The sequence below is a fragment of the Pleurodeles waltl genome, chromosome 11 (genome assembly GCF_031143425.1).
Source record: "Pleurodeles waltl isolate 20211129_DDA chromosome 11, aPleWal1.hap1.20221129, whole genome shotgun sequence".
Lineage (NCBI taxonomy): Eukaryota > Metazoa > Chordata > Amphibia > Caudata > Salamandridae > Pleurodeles > Pleurodeles waltl.
The window spans coordinates 977,234,522-977,251,035 of record NC_090450.1 but is presented as its reverse complement, the minus strand read 5'-3'; the positions used below and the strand labels follow the sequence as shown (position 1 = coordinate 977,251,035).

The 16,514-nt window shown below is 44.9% G+C and overlaps 1 protein-coding gene across 1 annotated transcript in view; it reads left to right on the top strand.

The window, feature by feature from the left end:
* Positions 1 to 16,514, top strand: part of GALNT9 (polypeptide N-acetylgalactosaminyltransferase 9) — a 665,915-nt gene that overhangs the window by 235,843 nt on the left and 413,558 nt on the right. Inside the window, exon 3 of the mRNA XM_069215248.1 lies at positions 14,089 to 14,255. Coding sequence (XP_069071349.1) covers positions 14,089 to 14,255 — 167 coding nt within the window. The remainder of the gene's footprint in view (positions 1 to 14,088; positions 14,256 to 16,514) is intronic.

Sequence of the window (16,514 nt, the reverse complement as noted above, 5' to 3'; positions counted from 1 at the left end):
AGTGTAGCCACACTTCTCTGACAGCCCGATGGAGTAAGGGTCACGGAGTACTGGCTATATGTCCATCTGTTCCGTTAGGATGCACAAACATATAGCTGCTTTTTACTGTCTGTCACCACGAGGCAAACCCTGATCCACACAACATTGGGTGTGCCACTCTCATGCAGATTTTCTAGGGGTTCAGCGCGCCCACAACAGCAAACGGAAAACATAAAAATATGCTCATGTCCCTAAATATACAAAACAGTAGTGTTGAGGCATGCATGGTTTGCATGCTTTGCAATTGAACTGCACACCCTCTGAGCTCAATTTGTTTACTGCCCAGGCTTTGTATTTTTGAGCCAATGTCTGGCTTGCTGAACATGCTCTGCAAGCAGAATTTCACAGACTGTAAAACACACAAGCACAGACACACACTGGCATACAAGGGCGAACAGAGTGTTCTTTCCCAGGCCTCAAAGCGCGTCCTTGAGTAGAGACATCTCTCCACAGCGCAGCAGTCTGCCAGGCCCAGTTAAGTGATCACACGCAGTGTTAATTTTCTAGAAAATTTTCATTCTCGCTTCACCTGGATCCAGTCCCTTCAGGCTTCTCATCCGGTTCCTGAGAAGTGACATTTCTGACTTTTACAGCCTTTTAATGTGTTTGTAAAATTAAAGGAGTCTGTGATGCCAAGAGGCGGAGACAGGTAGTCTCACAGAGGGCGACATCAGCAGTAGGGGTTCACCAAAGATTCAGCATTGATTCAGAGCAGGCCGAGCATCTGAAGCCACTGTTGGACTCATCCGTGGTAAGGAGTCAATACAGACCCTTGGGGGCCTTACCACGGAAGCCACTGTTGGACTCATCTGTAGCACTGAGTCAATGATACCTCAGGGAGACCCCTCTTCTGAAGCCACTGTTGGACTTATCCGTGGTACAGAGTCAATGCAGACACCGGGGGACCCATCTTCTAAAGCTACTGTTAGAGTCAACTGTGGCATGGAGTCAATGCACAGCCTGTGGACCCCTACCTCTGAAGCCGCCGGTTAACTCACCTGTGGTATTGAGTCTATGATAACCCAGGGGTTCCTCTCTTCCGAGGTCACTGTTGAATTGATTTGGAATAGAGCATCACTGCAGACCCTAGCAGGACCCTAGTCCTGAGGCCACTTTTAGACTCACCCATGGTATGGAGTCAATGCAGACCATGGGACACCCCCTATTTCTTAAGCCATTGATAGACACATCGTGGTATGGAGTCAATGCAGATGCCAAGGGACTTTCACCTCTGAGGCCATTATTAGACTCATTTATAATACAGAGTCGTTGCAGACCCCAGGGACCCCTAACTCTGAGGCCACTATTAAACTCAAACCATTGTATGGAGTTGATGTAGACCCGAGGGGACCCCTACCTCTGAAGCCACTGTTGGACTCATCAATGGTATGAAGTCAAAGCATATCCAGGGGCCCCCCACCTGTGAGACCACTGGTGGACTCATCTATGGAAAGGAGACAATGCAGACCGTGGGGGACCCTACCACAGAAGCCACTTGTTGGACTTGCCCATAGCATTGACTCAATGATACATAGAGAGCCCTTTTCTGAAGTCACTGTTGGACTCATCCATGGTAAGGACTTAATGCAGACACTGAGGGGCCCCTAATTCTAAGGCCACTTTTGGACTCATCCATCATAAGGAGTCAATGCACACCCTGGGGGACCCTACCATGGAAGCCATTGTTGGGCTCATTCGTAGCATTGGGTCAACGATACCTCAGGGAGACCCCTCTTCTGAAGCCACTGTTGGACTTATCCGTGGTACAGAGTCTATGTAGTCACTGGGGTACCCATTTTCCAAATATACAGTTAGAGTCGGCCATGGTATGGAATCAATACACAGCCTGTGGACCCCTACCTCTGAAGCCACTGTTGAACTCATCTGTGGTACTGAGTCTATGATAACCCAGGGGTACCCCTCTTTTGAGGTCACTGTTGAATTGATTTTGGATAGAGGGGCAATGCATGACCCAGGCTGGACCGTAGCCCTGAGGCCACTTTTAGACACATCCATGGTATGGAGTCAATGCAGACCCTGGTGCACCCCCTACTTCTGAAGCCACTGTTAGACTCATCTGTGGTATGGAGTCATGCAGATGCCAGGGAACATGCACCTCTGAGGCCATTATTAGACTCATTCATAGAATAGAGTCATTGCAGGCCCCAGGGACCCATAAATCTGAGGCCACTATTAAACTCAAACCATTGTACAGAGTTTATGTAGACCCCAGGAGACCCCTACCTCTGAAGCTACTGTTGAACTCGTCCAAGGTATGAAGTCAATGCATATTCAGGGGCCCCCTACCTCTGAGGCCACTGGTGGACTCATCTGTGGTAAGGAGTCAATGCAGATCCTGAGAGACCCTACCACGGAAGCCACTTGTTGGACTCACCCGTAGCATTGACTCAATGATACCTAGGGGAGACCCCTCTTCTGAAGTTAATGTTGGACTCATCCGTGGTGCTGAGTGAATGCAGACACCGGGGTACCCATCTTCTAAAGCTACTGTTAGATTAATCTGTGGTATGGAGTCAATGCACAGCCGGGGAACCACTATCTCTGAATTCATCTGTGGTACTGAGTCTATCATGACCTAGGGGTACCCCTTTACTGAGGCCACTGTTGAATTCATTTGTGGTACAGAGTCAATACAGACCCTAGCCGGAACCTAGCCCTGAGGCCACTGTTAGACCCATCCATGGTATCGAGTCAATGCAGATCCTGGGGAACTCCTACCTCTGAGACCACTGTCGGACTCAACCATGTTATGGAATCATTGCAGGCCCGGGGGGACCCTACATCTGAAGCCAGTTAGATTATTGTACAGCTTCTTCCACTTGGTTCATTTTCACATAGTGCCAGGATCCCAGGGAGGGATGCTCAAGAGTGTGTCTAAAGAAACTGCATTGTTTTCATCTGCATTGAAGAGGTGAACATCAACAATGCTTCTGCTTTTCTGCATCAGCATGGGCACTTAATTTAAAATTCAGATCTCTTGCTGTGTCCCGATGATTTCTTAAAAACTGGGCCAACAGCTACTATATTGTGCTCACAATACTTTCAGGCACTTGTAGGAGAATGTCCTGAGCAGCAAGCAGTAGCACTGGCCTAGGGACAGAGTAGACAGCTCATTACTGTCCTACAAACAAACTTCACACGAGCAAGCTCTTGTGCAAGACGGATGTCCTTCAGTTTAGTCTAGAAACAAGCTATCTTTAAACATCTTCCGAGATAGCAGCACACGTCTTGGAATTTGGAGAGAATTGCATCACCATGATTGGTGTAGGAATCATGGCAGATGTACGACCCTATGCTTTGCGACTCGCAATTTGCGATCCATTTGGGAATCGCAAATTGCGAGTCACAAAACAAAATGCACAACAGTGTTAAGCACACTGCGATTCCCAAATGGCCTACCTCACCAATATTTATGAGTTAGGTCACAATTTGCGACCCCATTGGGAATGGGCAGCACTCACAGGGACCGCTGCATGCTCTCAAAAAATATTTTTGAAATTGAAATTGGTGTTAACTGCGATTGTTTTGCCACCTCATTTATGGTCACAAAGCAATCATACATGCCACTGCGACTCGCAATTAGGAAGGTAGGCTCTCGGGATGCCCCTTCCTAATTACGAGTCACAATCCCCATTTTGCGATAATTGTGTACCCATTCGCAAAATAGGGATGGTACATCGTACCTGCCATTTTTGCGGCCACAAAGTGCCGATTTTTGCCATTTGCGACTGCAAAAAGGCATTGTACATCGGGCCCTGAAACCCAAAAATCTTTCTCATATTGTTCTCTGATGCAGTCCAGACACCAATAATGTGAGAAGTGATTGGTAGCTGCAGTACTGTCATGCTATATCTTCTGTGCATTCTTTTTTTATTTAAATATTTTTATCTAGTTTTTGCAAATAAAAGCAACACATTAGGAGAATTCTGTACAAAATGACACACACAGCCTAAACCGAAGAGCAGTAATACAAAAACCAACAGCAAAGTATTAATCAACATTCATGAGGTAGGGAGAGCGCATACATCAATAATATTAATTCATGAGTTTCAGAAAAAAAAAGTCTATTGCATCAGTACCTAAAGTGCAGTGTGTGCAAAGAAAGACAGGAACAGAAGTAAAGAGACAGAAAACTCTGAATGTTGAGCATCTAGGAGCAGCGAGATAGTCCATTTTTAGCACATGTATGGGTTATCAGTTATGCCCAGGCGCCCCTTAAAAAACCTACAGTTAATAACCAAAGACTTCTGTAAAGATGAGATCATGAAGGCAAACTCCTGCGTCAATCTAGTAGCAGTGCCCAAATGGCCTTGCCTTTCTGGTTGGCTTTTTTTGCCTCTTTTTTCATATAAAGCCATTTCCAGATTAAAGTTAGCCAATAACTAGGCAAACTACTGCTGGAAGCAGTGGCGGCTAGAGTCGGGGCAAAGTGGCAGGCGGGGGGGAGCACGAACAAAAAAAAAAAAAAAAAACGTACCTGCCGCATTGCCGCCAGTTCGCCACTCTTCTGGGTCCCTCGCTGAAGCACAGGCTCCTAGCCTGCCCTGCAACCAATCCTAACGCTGCTCTCATGCTGCTGGTATGAGAGCAGCCTGAGATTGGCCTGAACGTTCTTGATTTGCGCTCCCAGGCAGACTGGGAGCCTGTGTCTGCTCTCTCCAACCCGGCAACACAGCACGGGGTTGAAGACAACTCAGTGCGCATGTGTGTTTGGCCTGTCATCCCCATGGCCCTGAGAAATAAAACAATAATAAACACAGTTTATTATTGTTTTTTTTTCAAGTTTGCAGCTGCTGCTGGTGGGGGAGGGTGGGCGGCGAGGCTCCTTCGCCATAGCGGATTAGTCGCCGCTGGCTGGAAGGTTGGAGGATGTTTGTCTAGCCAGAGTGATACAATCCACAGGCGAGCCACTGCCATAGTAAATATAAATCGCTGGACAGCACCAGGAACCACTTCGCTATGAATGTCATTCTTGTGTACTCAAAATAGATATTGACAAGGATTTCCTGCTGAGTGATGCTCTCTCCCGCACCACACTTCCTGTGGTCTATTTCAAAGCAGCCTGAGACTGGTGCACCAGGTTACTCCCTGTGGTGCAGGTTCCTACATATCTGATGAGTCAACGACTGGCCTGGTTCAAACAAACAAATCCTCTCTGTATTATCTGAATCTGGTGACTGCGAAGGGCCTGGACCCCAGGGACACCCAAGGGCAGACCACTCTGGTTGACACTCCCCCAAAAACTCCATCCATCTACTCATGGCAATGTTTATAAAATTATGCTTCACTTTTCCAATCTCACTTTTGGAAAAAAAGATGGCAAGGCCCATTTTTAAACTATCCCAATCTCTGTTTGTGTTGAAACTTTTGTCCAAGGGGATAAAAAGCAGTCAGCTCCATTTTTGTACAAGTTAATTTAGCTTGAAGTGTTCTTAACCCAGTCTGACGCCTTCTATGTTTTTCACGTGTTGAGGTACACCAATCAACCTCTTTCAATACTGGAACTGTAATTGAATTTGTTTATACCTTTAGAGATGAATTGTCCATCAAAGGGTAGGGGGAGGGCCTTTTTACATTTGATACCCTGTACAAAGTCAAATGCTTCTCACTTAAGAACATTGTCACAGTCCACCCTATGTGGACATGGCTGGCTAAGCTGTGGCATACCTACACTGAAGCAGGACACATTTCACAAGGAGCATTACATGCCTATAGATACATAAGGTTGTTAGCATGAATACAGTGGCCTTATCCCCAGGCTGAGGTCAAATTGTCGGAAAAATTCGTAACAAAGTCTGGGGTACATCCTGTTCAGATGAATCTCATGTCCAACCACATTGTTGAAGTCCCACTGTACCCTAACCTTTTTTAGCCTTTGAATCTCATGTACAACTACACTGTTGAATTTCCCCTACAGCCTGAACTTTTGCAGCCTTGTGAATTTCATTTTCAAGCACACAGTTGAAGTCCCACTACACCCTAAACTTTCTAAGCCTTGTGAATTTCATGTACAACCACAGTGTGAATTCCCACTACACTCTAAACTTTTGTAGCCTTGTGAATCCAATGTACAACCACACTGTTGAATTCCCACTACTCACTAAATTTTCTCAGCCTTGTGAATCTCATAAAAAAAACACTGTTGAATTTCCTCTGCACCCTAAACTTTCTCAGCCTTGTGAATCTCATGCACAACCACATCGTGGAAGTCCCACTACACCATAAACTTTCTCACACTTCTGAATGTCCTGTACAAACACATTGTTGAAGTCACAGTGCAGCCTAAACTTTCTCAGCCTTGTGAATCTCATGTACAACCACACTGTTGAATTTCCTCTACACCCTAAACTTTCTTAGCCTTGGGAATCTCATGTACAACCTCACTGTTGAATTTCCTCTACACCCTAAACTTTCTCAGCCTTGTGAATCTCATGCACAACCACATCGTGGAAGTCCCACTACACCCTAAACTTTCTCACACTTCTGAATGTCCTGTACAACCACACTGTTGAATTTCCTCTACACTGTAAACTTTCCCAGCCTTGTGAATCTCATGTACAACCTCATTGTTGAATTTCCTCTACACCCTAAACTTTCTTAGCCTTGGGAATCTCATGTACAACCTCACTGTTGAATTTGCTCTACATCCTAAACTTTCCCAGCCTTCTGAATCTCATGTACAACCTCACTGTTGCATTTCCTATACACCCTAAACTTTCCCAGCCTTGTGAATCTCATGCACAACCACATCGTTGAAGTCCCACTACACCCTAAACTTTCTCACAGTTGTGAATCTCATGTACAACCACACTGTTGTAGTCCTGCTAAACCCTAAACTTTCCCAGCCTTGTGAATCTCATGTACCACCACAGTGTTGTAGTCCCACTAAACCCTAAACTTTTCCAGCCTTGTGAATCCCATGTACAACCACAGTGTTGTAGCCCCACTACACCCTAAACTTTCCCAGCCTTGTGAATCCCATGTACAACCACAGTGTTGTAGCCCCACTACACCCTAAACTTTCCCAGCCTTGTGAATCTCATGCACAACCACATTGTTGAAGTCCCACTACACCCTAAACTTTCTCACAGTTGTGAATCTCATGTACAACCACACTGTTGTAGTCCCGCTAAACCCTAAACTTTCCCAGCCTTGTGAATCTCATGTACAACCACAGTGTTGTAGCCCCACTACACCCTAAACTTTCCCAGCCTTGTGAATCCCATGTACAACCTCACTGTTGTAATAGTACTACACCCTCAAGTTTCCCAGCCTTGGGAAGGTGTTCTGGAAGCTTCTGCTCATTTCTTGCAGGACAATATCTCAGGTTGGATTTCCTAGAATTTGTGCACAGCTCTGAGAACTTTTAAGCTTTAATGGCCATTATTAAAGATTCCCTTTTGTGTTATTCATGACGTCTTCAAACCTACTGCCATGGTTACGTGCCGCAATCAGCAACAAGTACCTCCACTCTGGCCCGTTCCTGGCCAGGCGAAGTGGGCCTAATAGGCGCCACTTTTCATGCTTCTGGAGCTCACAAAGACTGTGAGTTGTTAGAGGTCAAAGGTGCAGCTGCAATTGTCCACTGAACACCCCAAAACTGCTAATGCCGCAGACGTTGAAGGAAGCCATTATTCTGAAGTGAGGAATTGGCGCGTCAAAGTACGCGCAGTCATTTCCTGCAGAGTCATTACCCGCGTAGGGATATGTGCAGGTAATTACAGAAATGATTATTGCTGGAGTTCTGGGGGATAAGAGCTGCCAGGTAATTTGCTTTTTTTCCACAAGTTTCGGTATTAATGAGAGGATTGGTCATTAGACCTAAATGCACTGCCATATTTAGACCTACCTTTGACACAACCGCAGGGCATACTGTGGCGCCGTGTCTCCAGAGGCAGTGGCGTAACAAAGGCCCCAGCAGCCCCTGCGGTGCTCGGGGATGGGCTCCAGGGGGTCCTTCAACACAGTACTCTGGCCTGAGAGCTCCTGACTGAGTCTGGAGTAGGGGGGGCTTCTGTTTAGTTTGCAGGGTGGCCCCCTCAAGTTTCTTTACGCTATTGTCCCAAAGAGTCATAGGTGCCATTCACTAATAGGGTGATGGAGCAAATGTGCTACAATTAGTGGTAACAAGGGGTAGTATTGCCCCTAGTGGTAACAGATGCAAAAAGCCTTCTGTCTGTTCCACTCTTTGCGTCCTCCTGTAGGTTCTCAATAGGAATTAAGAGGGTTTGAGGGGCTAAACAGTAATGACAAGGGGTCAGAGCTGTAATGTCATCAGCAGTCCAAGAGTGATGTCACTTCCGCTGCTTCTGGCCTTTTGATGAACTGATCTCCCTAGGGTAGACCCCAAGAACCACAAGCATTTCCTATTTTCAGTCAGGGAGCTCTTCACCTGTTACAGTTTTCCAAAGTCGTGCTGAGCTTCGAAAACAGATCAGTAATTTCGGATGCAAAGAACTTTGCAATGAAATGCAATGGGGAATAATGCATGAAAATCAGTTTTTTTTGTATGCCAAGCTATGTGCTTTATTAGCCTGGGTATGTGTTTTTGGTGAGTGTTATCTGTTAGTAACTGTGAGCACAGAACTGAAGTGAGGCCATGTTTTTCTGCACTTTAGGAGGCAGGTTTAGCAACGCCTTACACCACTGCAGAGTGACAAATGTGACACAAACTGGACCAAACTGGACCACAGTGTTGTTACGCTATTTATTTTCTAGTCTAAAACATTTTTAGAGATGGGAACAGGGCTGGACAGGCCTTTTATTCCACCGGACCTTTCCCTGGTGGGCTGCAGTCCTCGTGGCTGGTTCTGAAAGTCCTGATGCCAGTGTCCCCCCTGTTCCTGGGGGTTATTTGCTTCAAGAGAGAGAGAAAGGGAGGGAGGGGGAAGGTAGAGAACAAGCATTAGCAATGCAATGGGTTTCGCATTTGTTCGAGCTAGAGCTATTAGCGTTGTAAACTCCTAACCGGACTTTTCTTGCCACATAACTTAAAAATCAAAAGTAAAACAGTTTTACATAACCGAGGCGATTCACAGTGCCACGGCCACCACGGGCATCAGTGATAAGGAGAGACACGCGAGGAAAAAGAAGTCCGCTCGCATTCAAACGTATCGGCAAAAGTGCAATTAGCCATGTAACAGGGGCGATAGCCAAGGCGGTAACAAAAACTCCCCAAGGAGGGACAAACGTAAACCATTTATCAATGTCATCAAAGGATTTTTGAAGGGCAAGCCAACGAACAAGTGATAATGATGGGCGTGAGATGGATGTTGTTAAAAGCCCACTGATACATACCAACACGTTGGAAAAGCAGCGCATGCGCGCTGCTATGTTCGACCTAAAGAGTGATCAGGGAGGGAGAAGATCTAAGGAGAGAGAATGGATGGATGGAAAGAGATAAAGTGTGTGAGAAGACAGAGGGAGCAGGGCTTCATTTGGTTCCCTACTATGGCTCTGAATGGAAAGTAGACCTCGAACTAAAGCAAATAGTGCTTTGGACTAATTTACATTGCTTTGCACCAAGGGACAGCTCATGGGTGGTACATGAGTGCTCACGCGATATGACCCAAGGCTTTTAATGGCAGTTCCTATCTACTAAGAATGGTAGAAAGTCTTTGCACCAAACGATAATGCCTCCTATAGTCAGGCACTAACAAAGGGAAATGTATTTATATTTGCTAACTTTTTATATGTTGCATACTATTTTGTACTGTAAGGTTACTCTTCGAGTACAAAACGAGTGCTACATTTCAAGCACAGACATTTGCACTGTGGTGCAAAGATGTGTGCAAGGAACCAGGCTGCCAGAAAGAGTGCCAGAAGAGAGCAAGAGAGCAGAATTTCCATATCTTAGTAGATATGGCATTGTCCTGCTCTCTCCTCCTAGCACAACACAGCGCAACTTCTCTCTAAGGGGCATATTTACAAGCCCCTTGCTCCACCTCGTGTCACATTAGTGTCATTTTTTTGTGCACTAATGTGCCGTTAAGGTGGCCTTTTCATTGCACCATATTTAGAAATTGGTGCAATTTCTGCATTGGGCCACTTTGTAACCCCTGGTGCCACATTATGCCTGCGTCCATCATAATGTATGCAAGAGGGGCTTTCCCCCATTAGGAGGCCCATAAAAATAGCCCAGTGAAATTTACAAGCTTTCACTGTCCCATTTTTAGCGTCAGCCGAAGGCAGGCGTTAAAATGACTCCCATTGTTTTCAGTGGGCCTCCGTTTACTTTGCAGTATTAGCGCCATTATTTTTGGTGCTAATTCTGCAAAGCTCCTCAATAGCATCAAAATGTATAATTGTCCTAATGACTGCCAGGGTGTGCCACATAGTAAATATGGCGTAATCATAGTGTCGTTAGGTGGCAGTAGGGGCACGCCGTAAAAGTGGTGCATCTGGACAAACGTAATTGTAATTATCATTAGTAATATTAGTTTTGTGCCTCACCATCTTCCCTGCTTTTAATTGAAACTGGCAGCTGGAGGCATCTGACTCTATCGCGCATGACCTGTGAAGGGTGAGGCTTCAATGTGACAATTAGCTCAGTCTTTGTGCACACCTGCCTCAGGACCACTCTGCCGGCATCACCCGTAAAGGTGACTGTGGCTGCCAGTTGTGCTGGTGGTTTTATTGAAGTAAACGCCTACTCCTTGGAAGCTAAACTCAGGACAGGGATTGGTTTTCTAGAAGTCAGTTGAAAGACTTCCCAACACTTACGTCTGCATAAGGATGCCAAAGCGGCTGGGGAAGAGAGAGTTGTATGTCAGGGTCCAATCAGACATGTCACTAATTCTTTGAAACTTTAACGTTCTTACTCCGCCACAGGCAGGTCAGCACATGGGCATGATTGGCCAACTTAGGTCACTCATCGTGACATTGAACTACCTAAACCTGTCTCTGAATTTGCAATTTTGTACGCTTAACTTGGCGAACGGGTTACTCCGTCACAACTGTCTGCCGAAAACTAAATCCCATTTTATCCAATGTTCTAAATCAGGCCCTTTATAACTTTGCCTAACTAGGACTTATTTTTAACAAATGGTGGTAAAATGGGGCCCTGCATAACAGCGACAAAACATTCCTGCTGTCCCTCGAAGATAGAGCTGCCCTGTTGCCACTGCTTAATTTGAAAATAATAAGTACTGGGGTCCAAAGTTGTGTTTGGAACTCAGCGACCAGCCATATCGAATGTCGGATTACCAAAATCCAAGGCTGTGTAGTCATGATTCCACCTCAGGCCTCTTTCATCCATCACCACGTAGTCCCTGCTTCTTTATCTCATTCTTGCAGGTTCTTGTTCATCCCTGCTTTCTCTCTTTCATCCACCACCACACTCATCCTGCTTCTTTATTTTATTGCTGATTGTTCTTGTTCTTCCCTCCTTTCTCTCTTTCATCCACTGCAACACTCTCCCTGTTTTATTTTATTGTTGATGGTTCTCGTTCTTCCCTCCTTTCTCTCTTTCATCCACCAGCACACTATCCCTGCTTCTTTATTTCACTTTATTTAATTGTAGATGGTTCTTGTTCTTCCTTCCTTTCTCTCTTTCATCCACCACCACACACTCCCTGCTTCTTTATCCCATTGTTGATGGTTCTTGTTCTTTCCTCCTTTCTCACTTTCATCCACCACCACACTCTCCCTGCTTTTTTATTTCATTGTTGACATTTCTTGTTATTCCCTCCTTTCTCTCTTTCATCCACCACCACACACTCCCTGCTTGTTTATTTCATTGTTGATGGTTCTTGTTCTTTCCTCCTTTTTCTCTTTTATCCCTACTTCTTTATTTCATTGTTGATGGTCCTTGTTCATCCCTCCTTTCCCTCTTTGTTGACTGTTTTTCCTTTTTCCTTCTTTCTCCCTTTTGTGTTTCTCTTTCTCCTGCTCTGGATCAAAGTTTATTGTGGGAAAATACATGCTGGGCCCAAACAACGGGCCTCATTTACAAGGCCTTTGCCCCACAGTTGCATCATTTTTTTATGCAGCTGTGGTGCTAGCCATGCTTTACACTGCTCCAGATTTACAAACTGATGCATTGGGCCCAATGCGTCAGTTTGTAAACCCTTTTGTCACATTATACCTGCGCCAGGTATAATGTATGCAGGGTAGATGGTCCCATTGGAAAAGCCACGTTAATTGACACAGTTTAATGTACAAGATTTCACTGCATCACTCTGAGACTTCATTGCATTAGACTTTTACCACCTGCCCAGAGCAGGCGTAAGATTGATGCAGGCTTTTTTCCATGGGGGCCTCCTCGTTCTGCTGGAGTAGGTTAATTTTTTTGACAATAGTCCAGCAATGCATGAGTTTAGCATCAACAGATGCGTCAGAATACAGCGCATCCATAGTGTCATTGGGGCATCGAAGGGCTGCGCAAGAAATCCGATGCATCAGGGCTGATGCGTCAGATTCTTGTAAATGAGGCCCAATGAGTGCTGGTGGGTGCCACTTGGAACACCTGCACAAATTAAGCACTGCCTGTCTCCACTGAGTGGCCACTTGGCAGCCACTCACGGTACTCTCTCCACCCATTGGAAACTCAACTCTTTAGGGTGGGTGGAAAACGGAGGGGACATAAGTGCAGTCCCTCTGCCAAAAGTCCTGCCCCTCAGAGCGTGACTTCCAGCAGAGAGGGAATTGGCTTTGTGGGGATATTTTACCATTTCTCCCTGACACCCAGGGTAATGCAGTAAATAGTTCATCTCGCTTCTCAGAACCAAGTGCCCAGATTCACAGTCTGGTTATATCTCTGCCTTCGACCTTGTACATTGCTTGCTGCCTTTCAGCCATGTAAAAGTAGCACTTACGCACTTTCATAAGTACAGAAGCTCTGAATGGAGGGGGAGTCTCTCCTGATAGGCTGCCTGTTCCCCGTTGTCTGAAATCCTGCCCACCTTGGGCAGGACATCCAGGGGTTACAACCCAACTCCTTTAAGATCTACCTTTGTCTTATAGCCCATGTAGATGGCCTAAGGGCCCTCAGAAGAAGGATCACAGACAAAGACCTTACTGACCCCCCAGGGGGCTAGGTCACAAGGGGCGGGTCAGTAGCTAGACTGCTCCAGACCTGTCAAATACTTGCATGGTTATGTGTGCATTGTGCTGCCAACCAGCTGGAGAGTGTGCGGTCTCCCTATTGTAGCTGTTCCGAGGTGACCAGCAGGGCACCTGTCAGTCTGTGATAGTGGTCCCTGGTGTCCAAAATCCTTCTTCTTAGCTTCTGAAGCCTGGGGTTATCAAACCTGTATGGAGTAAGAATACTATGGATTGACTTGGGATGGGCGTAACTGGCGTAATTCTTTCTAGCATAGTTACTCATAAATACCGCAAAATGATTCATAATGATGAGTACGTGAGAAGCGCAATCCAGCATTTCATAATATTTTCTTATTGCGATATGCACCCTCACATCTAAAATGGGCCCAAGGATGCATTTCATGCTACAAAATAGCACTTAATGCTACAGGACACGAACAGAAGTAGCCAGCAGTCACCTGCTCCTTGTCAGTTCATTGTTCCTGTGTTCGGGCGGTAGGATTTTTGCCCCAAATTAATCTTAATTACTCAAGATGGAATAATTGCATAATTTCAGGAAATTTGCATCACAGGAGTAAAGCAGAATTACATATCTATATGTTCTGTGAAGTATATTGCAAACATCTTGAACCTACACAATAGTCATAACTGAAAAATGAGTAACATACGTCCACATATTGTGAACCTACCCTGCAGCAGGGAGGAAGGTCACTTTGTGACACAATGGCAGGGAATCAGTGTTACACGTGACTCGGAAGATGTGTAGAAATGTCACTACTCTTTGCGAAAAGCATTGCTTGCTTAGTTCTTCGATTCCACAGGCAAAGTTGAAACTCCTCATACCCAATTTAAGCACCAATAAAAGATTTTGATATTTTCTCTGGTATTCTTCTTGAAGACTCATCTTCTTAAAATTCTTCTTGAACGCTCATCTTCATGGGATCCTTGTTGAGACTCATCTTCACTGTCCTTCTGTCTCCCCAGGTGCAAACAGATGACCTACCCCCAGGACCTGCCCCAGATCGCAGTGGTCTTCATTTTCGTGAACGAAGCCCTCTCGGTCATCCTACGCTCTGTCCACAGTGTGGTCAACCACACGCCTTCGCACCTGCTCAAAGAAGTTATTCTGGTGGACGACAACAGCGATAATGGTAAGGGACTGTGGTGGTACCATGGGTGGTCAGCACTGCATCACTTCTGTGCTTCACCTTCTCCAAAACATGATTTTAAAATAGTTACGTTCATTTTCTCGAAGTAAGAAGGTCCCATTCAAATCATATTTCTTTAGACTGTTTTCACATTTTTTGTGCTAACACCTGAGAAAGTTTTCTCTATAAGTGACGCCGACCTCAGGAGGGGCGCTTAACACTATCTTAAGATTTAAAAGCACCTCCTATGGAGTTCCCTGTGCATCCAGCTTTCAGGCAGCAATAAAAAAAGTCACAATAACACTTGTAAGTAATGACTAATGTGCCTGCCATAGAGAAAGAGAGGGGGAGAGGTCAGAGTTTTGTCTAGTAGCAGTTTTGACTCACCATAAAGTAGCTCAGAGGGTTAATATGCTTGCTGCAAAGGACAGATCTGTATTTTATGTTGATAAATAGTGGGTTAGTAAAGCCAGCCTTTACCTGTGCTTTAAAACCAATGAGATGTATGAGAGAGAGGGGCTGTTGAAAGATGAGGGGCACTTTTGCCAGGTGGTCGTGAGGGAATCTAAGGAGGAGGTCATGGGTGGAGGGTCGCAAAAAAGATTTTTGCGCCAGAAGCCACCAGCGCTAAGGCCAGCCCAGAATGAAATAGTAACATTTTATGCCATTAGTCAGTCCAGATGTTGATGCTAAATTGCACCTGTACTTGTGCAATCTTTGGGATTTAAAATGTTGGTGCAAAATTGCATTGAGCCAGCCTGGCGTATCCTGTTCAACATGAGAGATGTTGGTTCTCTGCATGAAGCACCGTGCTGGTGGGTGAACTTTGTAGATCATTCAGAAAACTATGGAAGAGATTCTCAGCCCGAGTTATAGATTCACTGTGATGGAAAATCGCCTGGTTGTCCGTAGAAGCAGCAAGTCTGCTGGCATGGTTACCGCAGGCAGAATTACCGCTGCCGTCCGCCCACCTCTAAAGCCCGCCCTCTTCTCTGGGTTTGTTTTTGGTTTTCCTGTGTTATTTTAGAAATGCAGTGTATCTATTTTCAGCAAACTGTACTGAAAGAGCTCCTTGCATAACAACCTTTGTGAAGAGACTCTGCTGTTTGTGAAACTCAGCATTGCTCACAGTCTGCTGGAAGACTGGACACCCCATACCTGGTGGGTATTTAGACAGAATTATCGGAAACGCAAATATCGTGGGGCAAAATATTGTGCCAAGAATTTTGAGGAGAAAAATATTGTGAAAGTAAGTTTCTATAGGTCATCAAAGTTTTACTATTGATAACTCCACATATAAGTACCTTCAATAAATAAAGAAAGAAAGAAAGAAATAAGTATATATATATATATATGTATATATATATATATATATCTTCGACGTACATAGATGTCGAGTTAAGAACAGTATTTCCATTCTTACCTATTTGCACTTACCTTCTTCTTATTTTTGTCCTCAATATATATTTGACGCAATATTCTGTCCACAAGGTATTTTGCTTCGGATATTGTCAGTGACCTACCTGGTGGTTAGGGGACTTGTTATGTCGGCTATCGCAGTGTTGACAACAGTGCTGGTGACCACCAAGCACACGCAAGAAGCAGCTGAGCACATGCATCCAACAAGCACAGATATGCCATGCGGTTAATTATCATTGCATTCACAATAGCAGAAGTCACTAACATACACACACAACATCCAGCCGAATGCCTCAGACGGAACATTTCACATTCACCCAACACAGCGGATGCTGTATCATTGGGTATTATTGTGCTCAGAGCAGCACTCAACAAGTCACAGACCAATCAGTGACAGAATATGTGAGAAAAAGCGAACACTGCTCCTTAAAACCACAAAAAATACAAGAATGCCCATTGGGCAACAAACAATTACATACAAACTAAATTTGTACCACACAATTTTAGCATATTATTATGATCAATCATCAAGAAGAGAATTTCCACAAAATAATTCTATTTATTAAAAAAGTTATAAAACTATATCATATCTACACCTCCTTTACAACCTTCTCGAGAGCCCCCCACAATTCACCCATTCAACAAAAACCATTCATGAAAAAAAAAACATCAATACACAAAAACGAGAACAAAAAAGGGCAGGGGTTGGGAAACATGAAGAGAAACACAAGTTATTTCCTCAGAGTCCTTCAAGGAAAAAGATGCCACTGGGGAACACAAGTCAACCTCTTTGATGTTATAGTGAGTTGACGTTTTGGTCTTTTTCTGAATCTATAGGGCCAT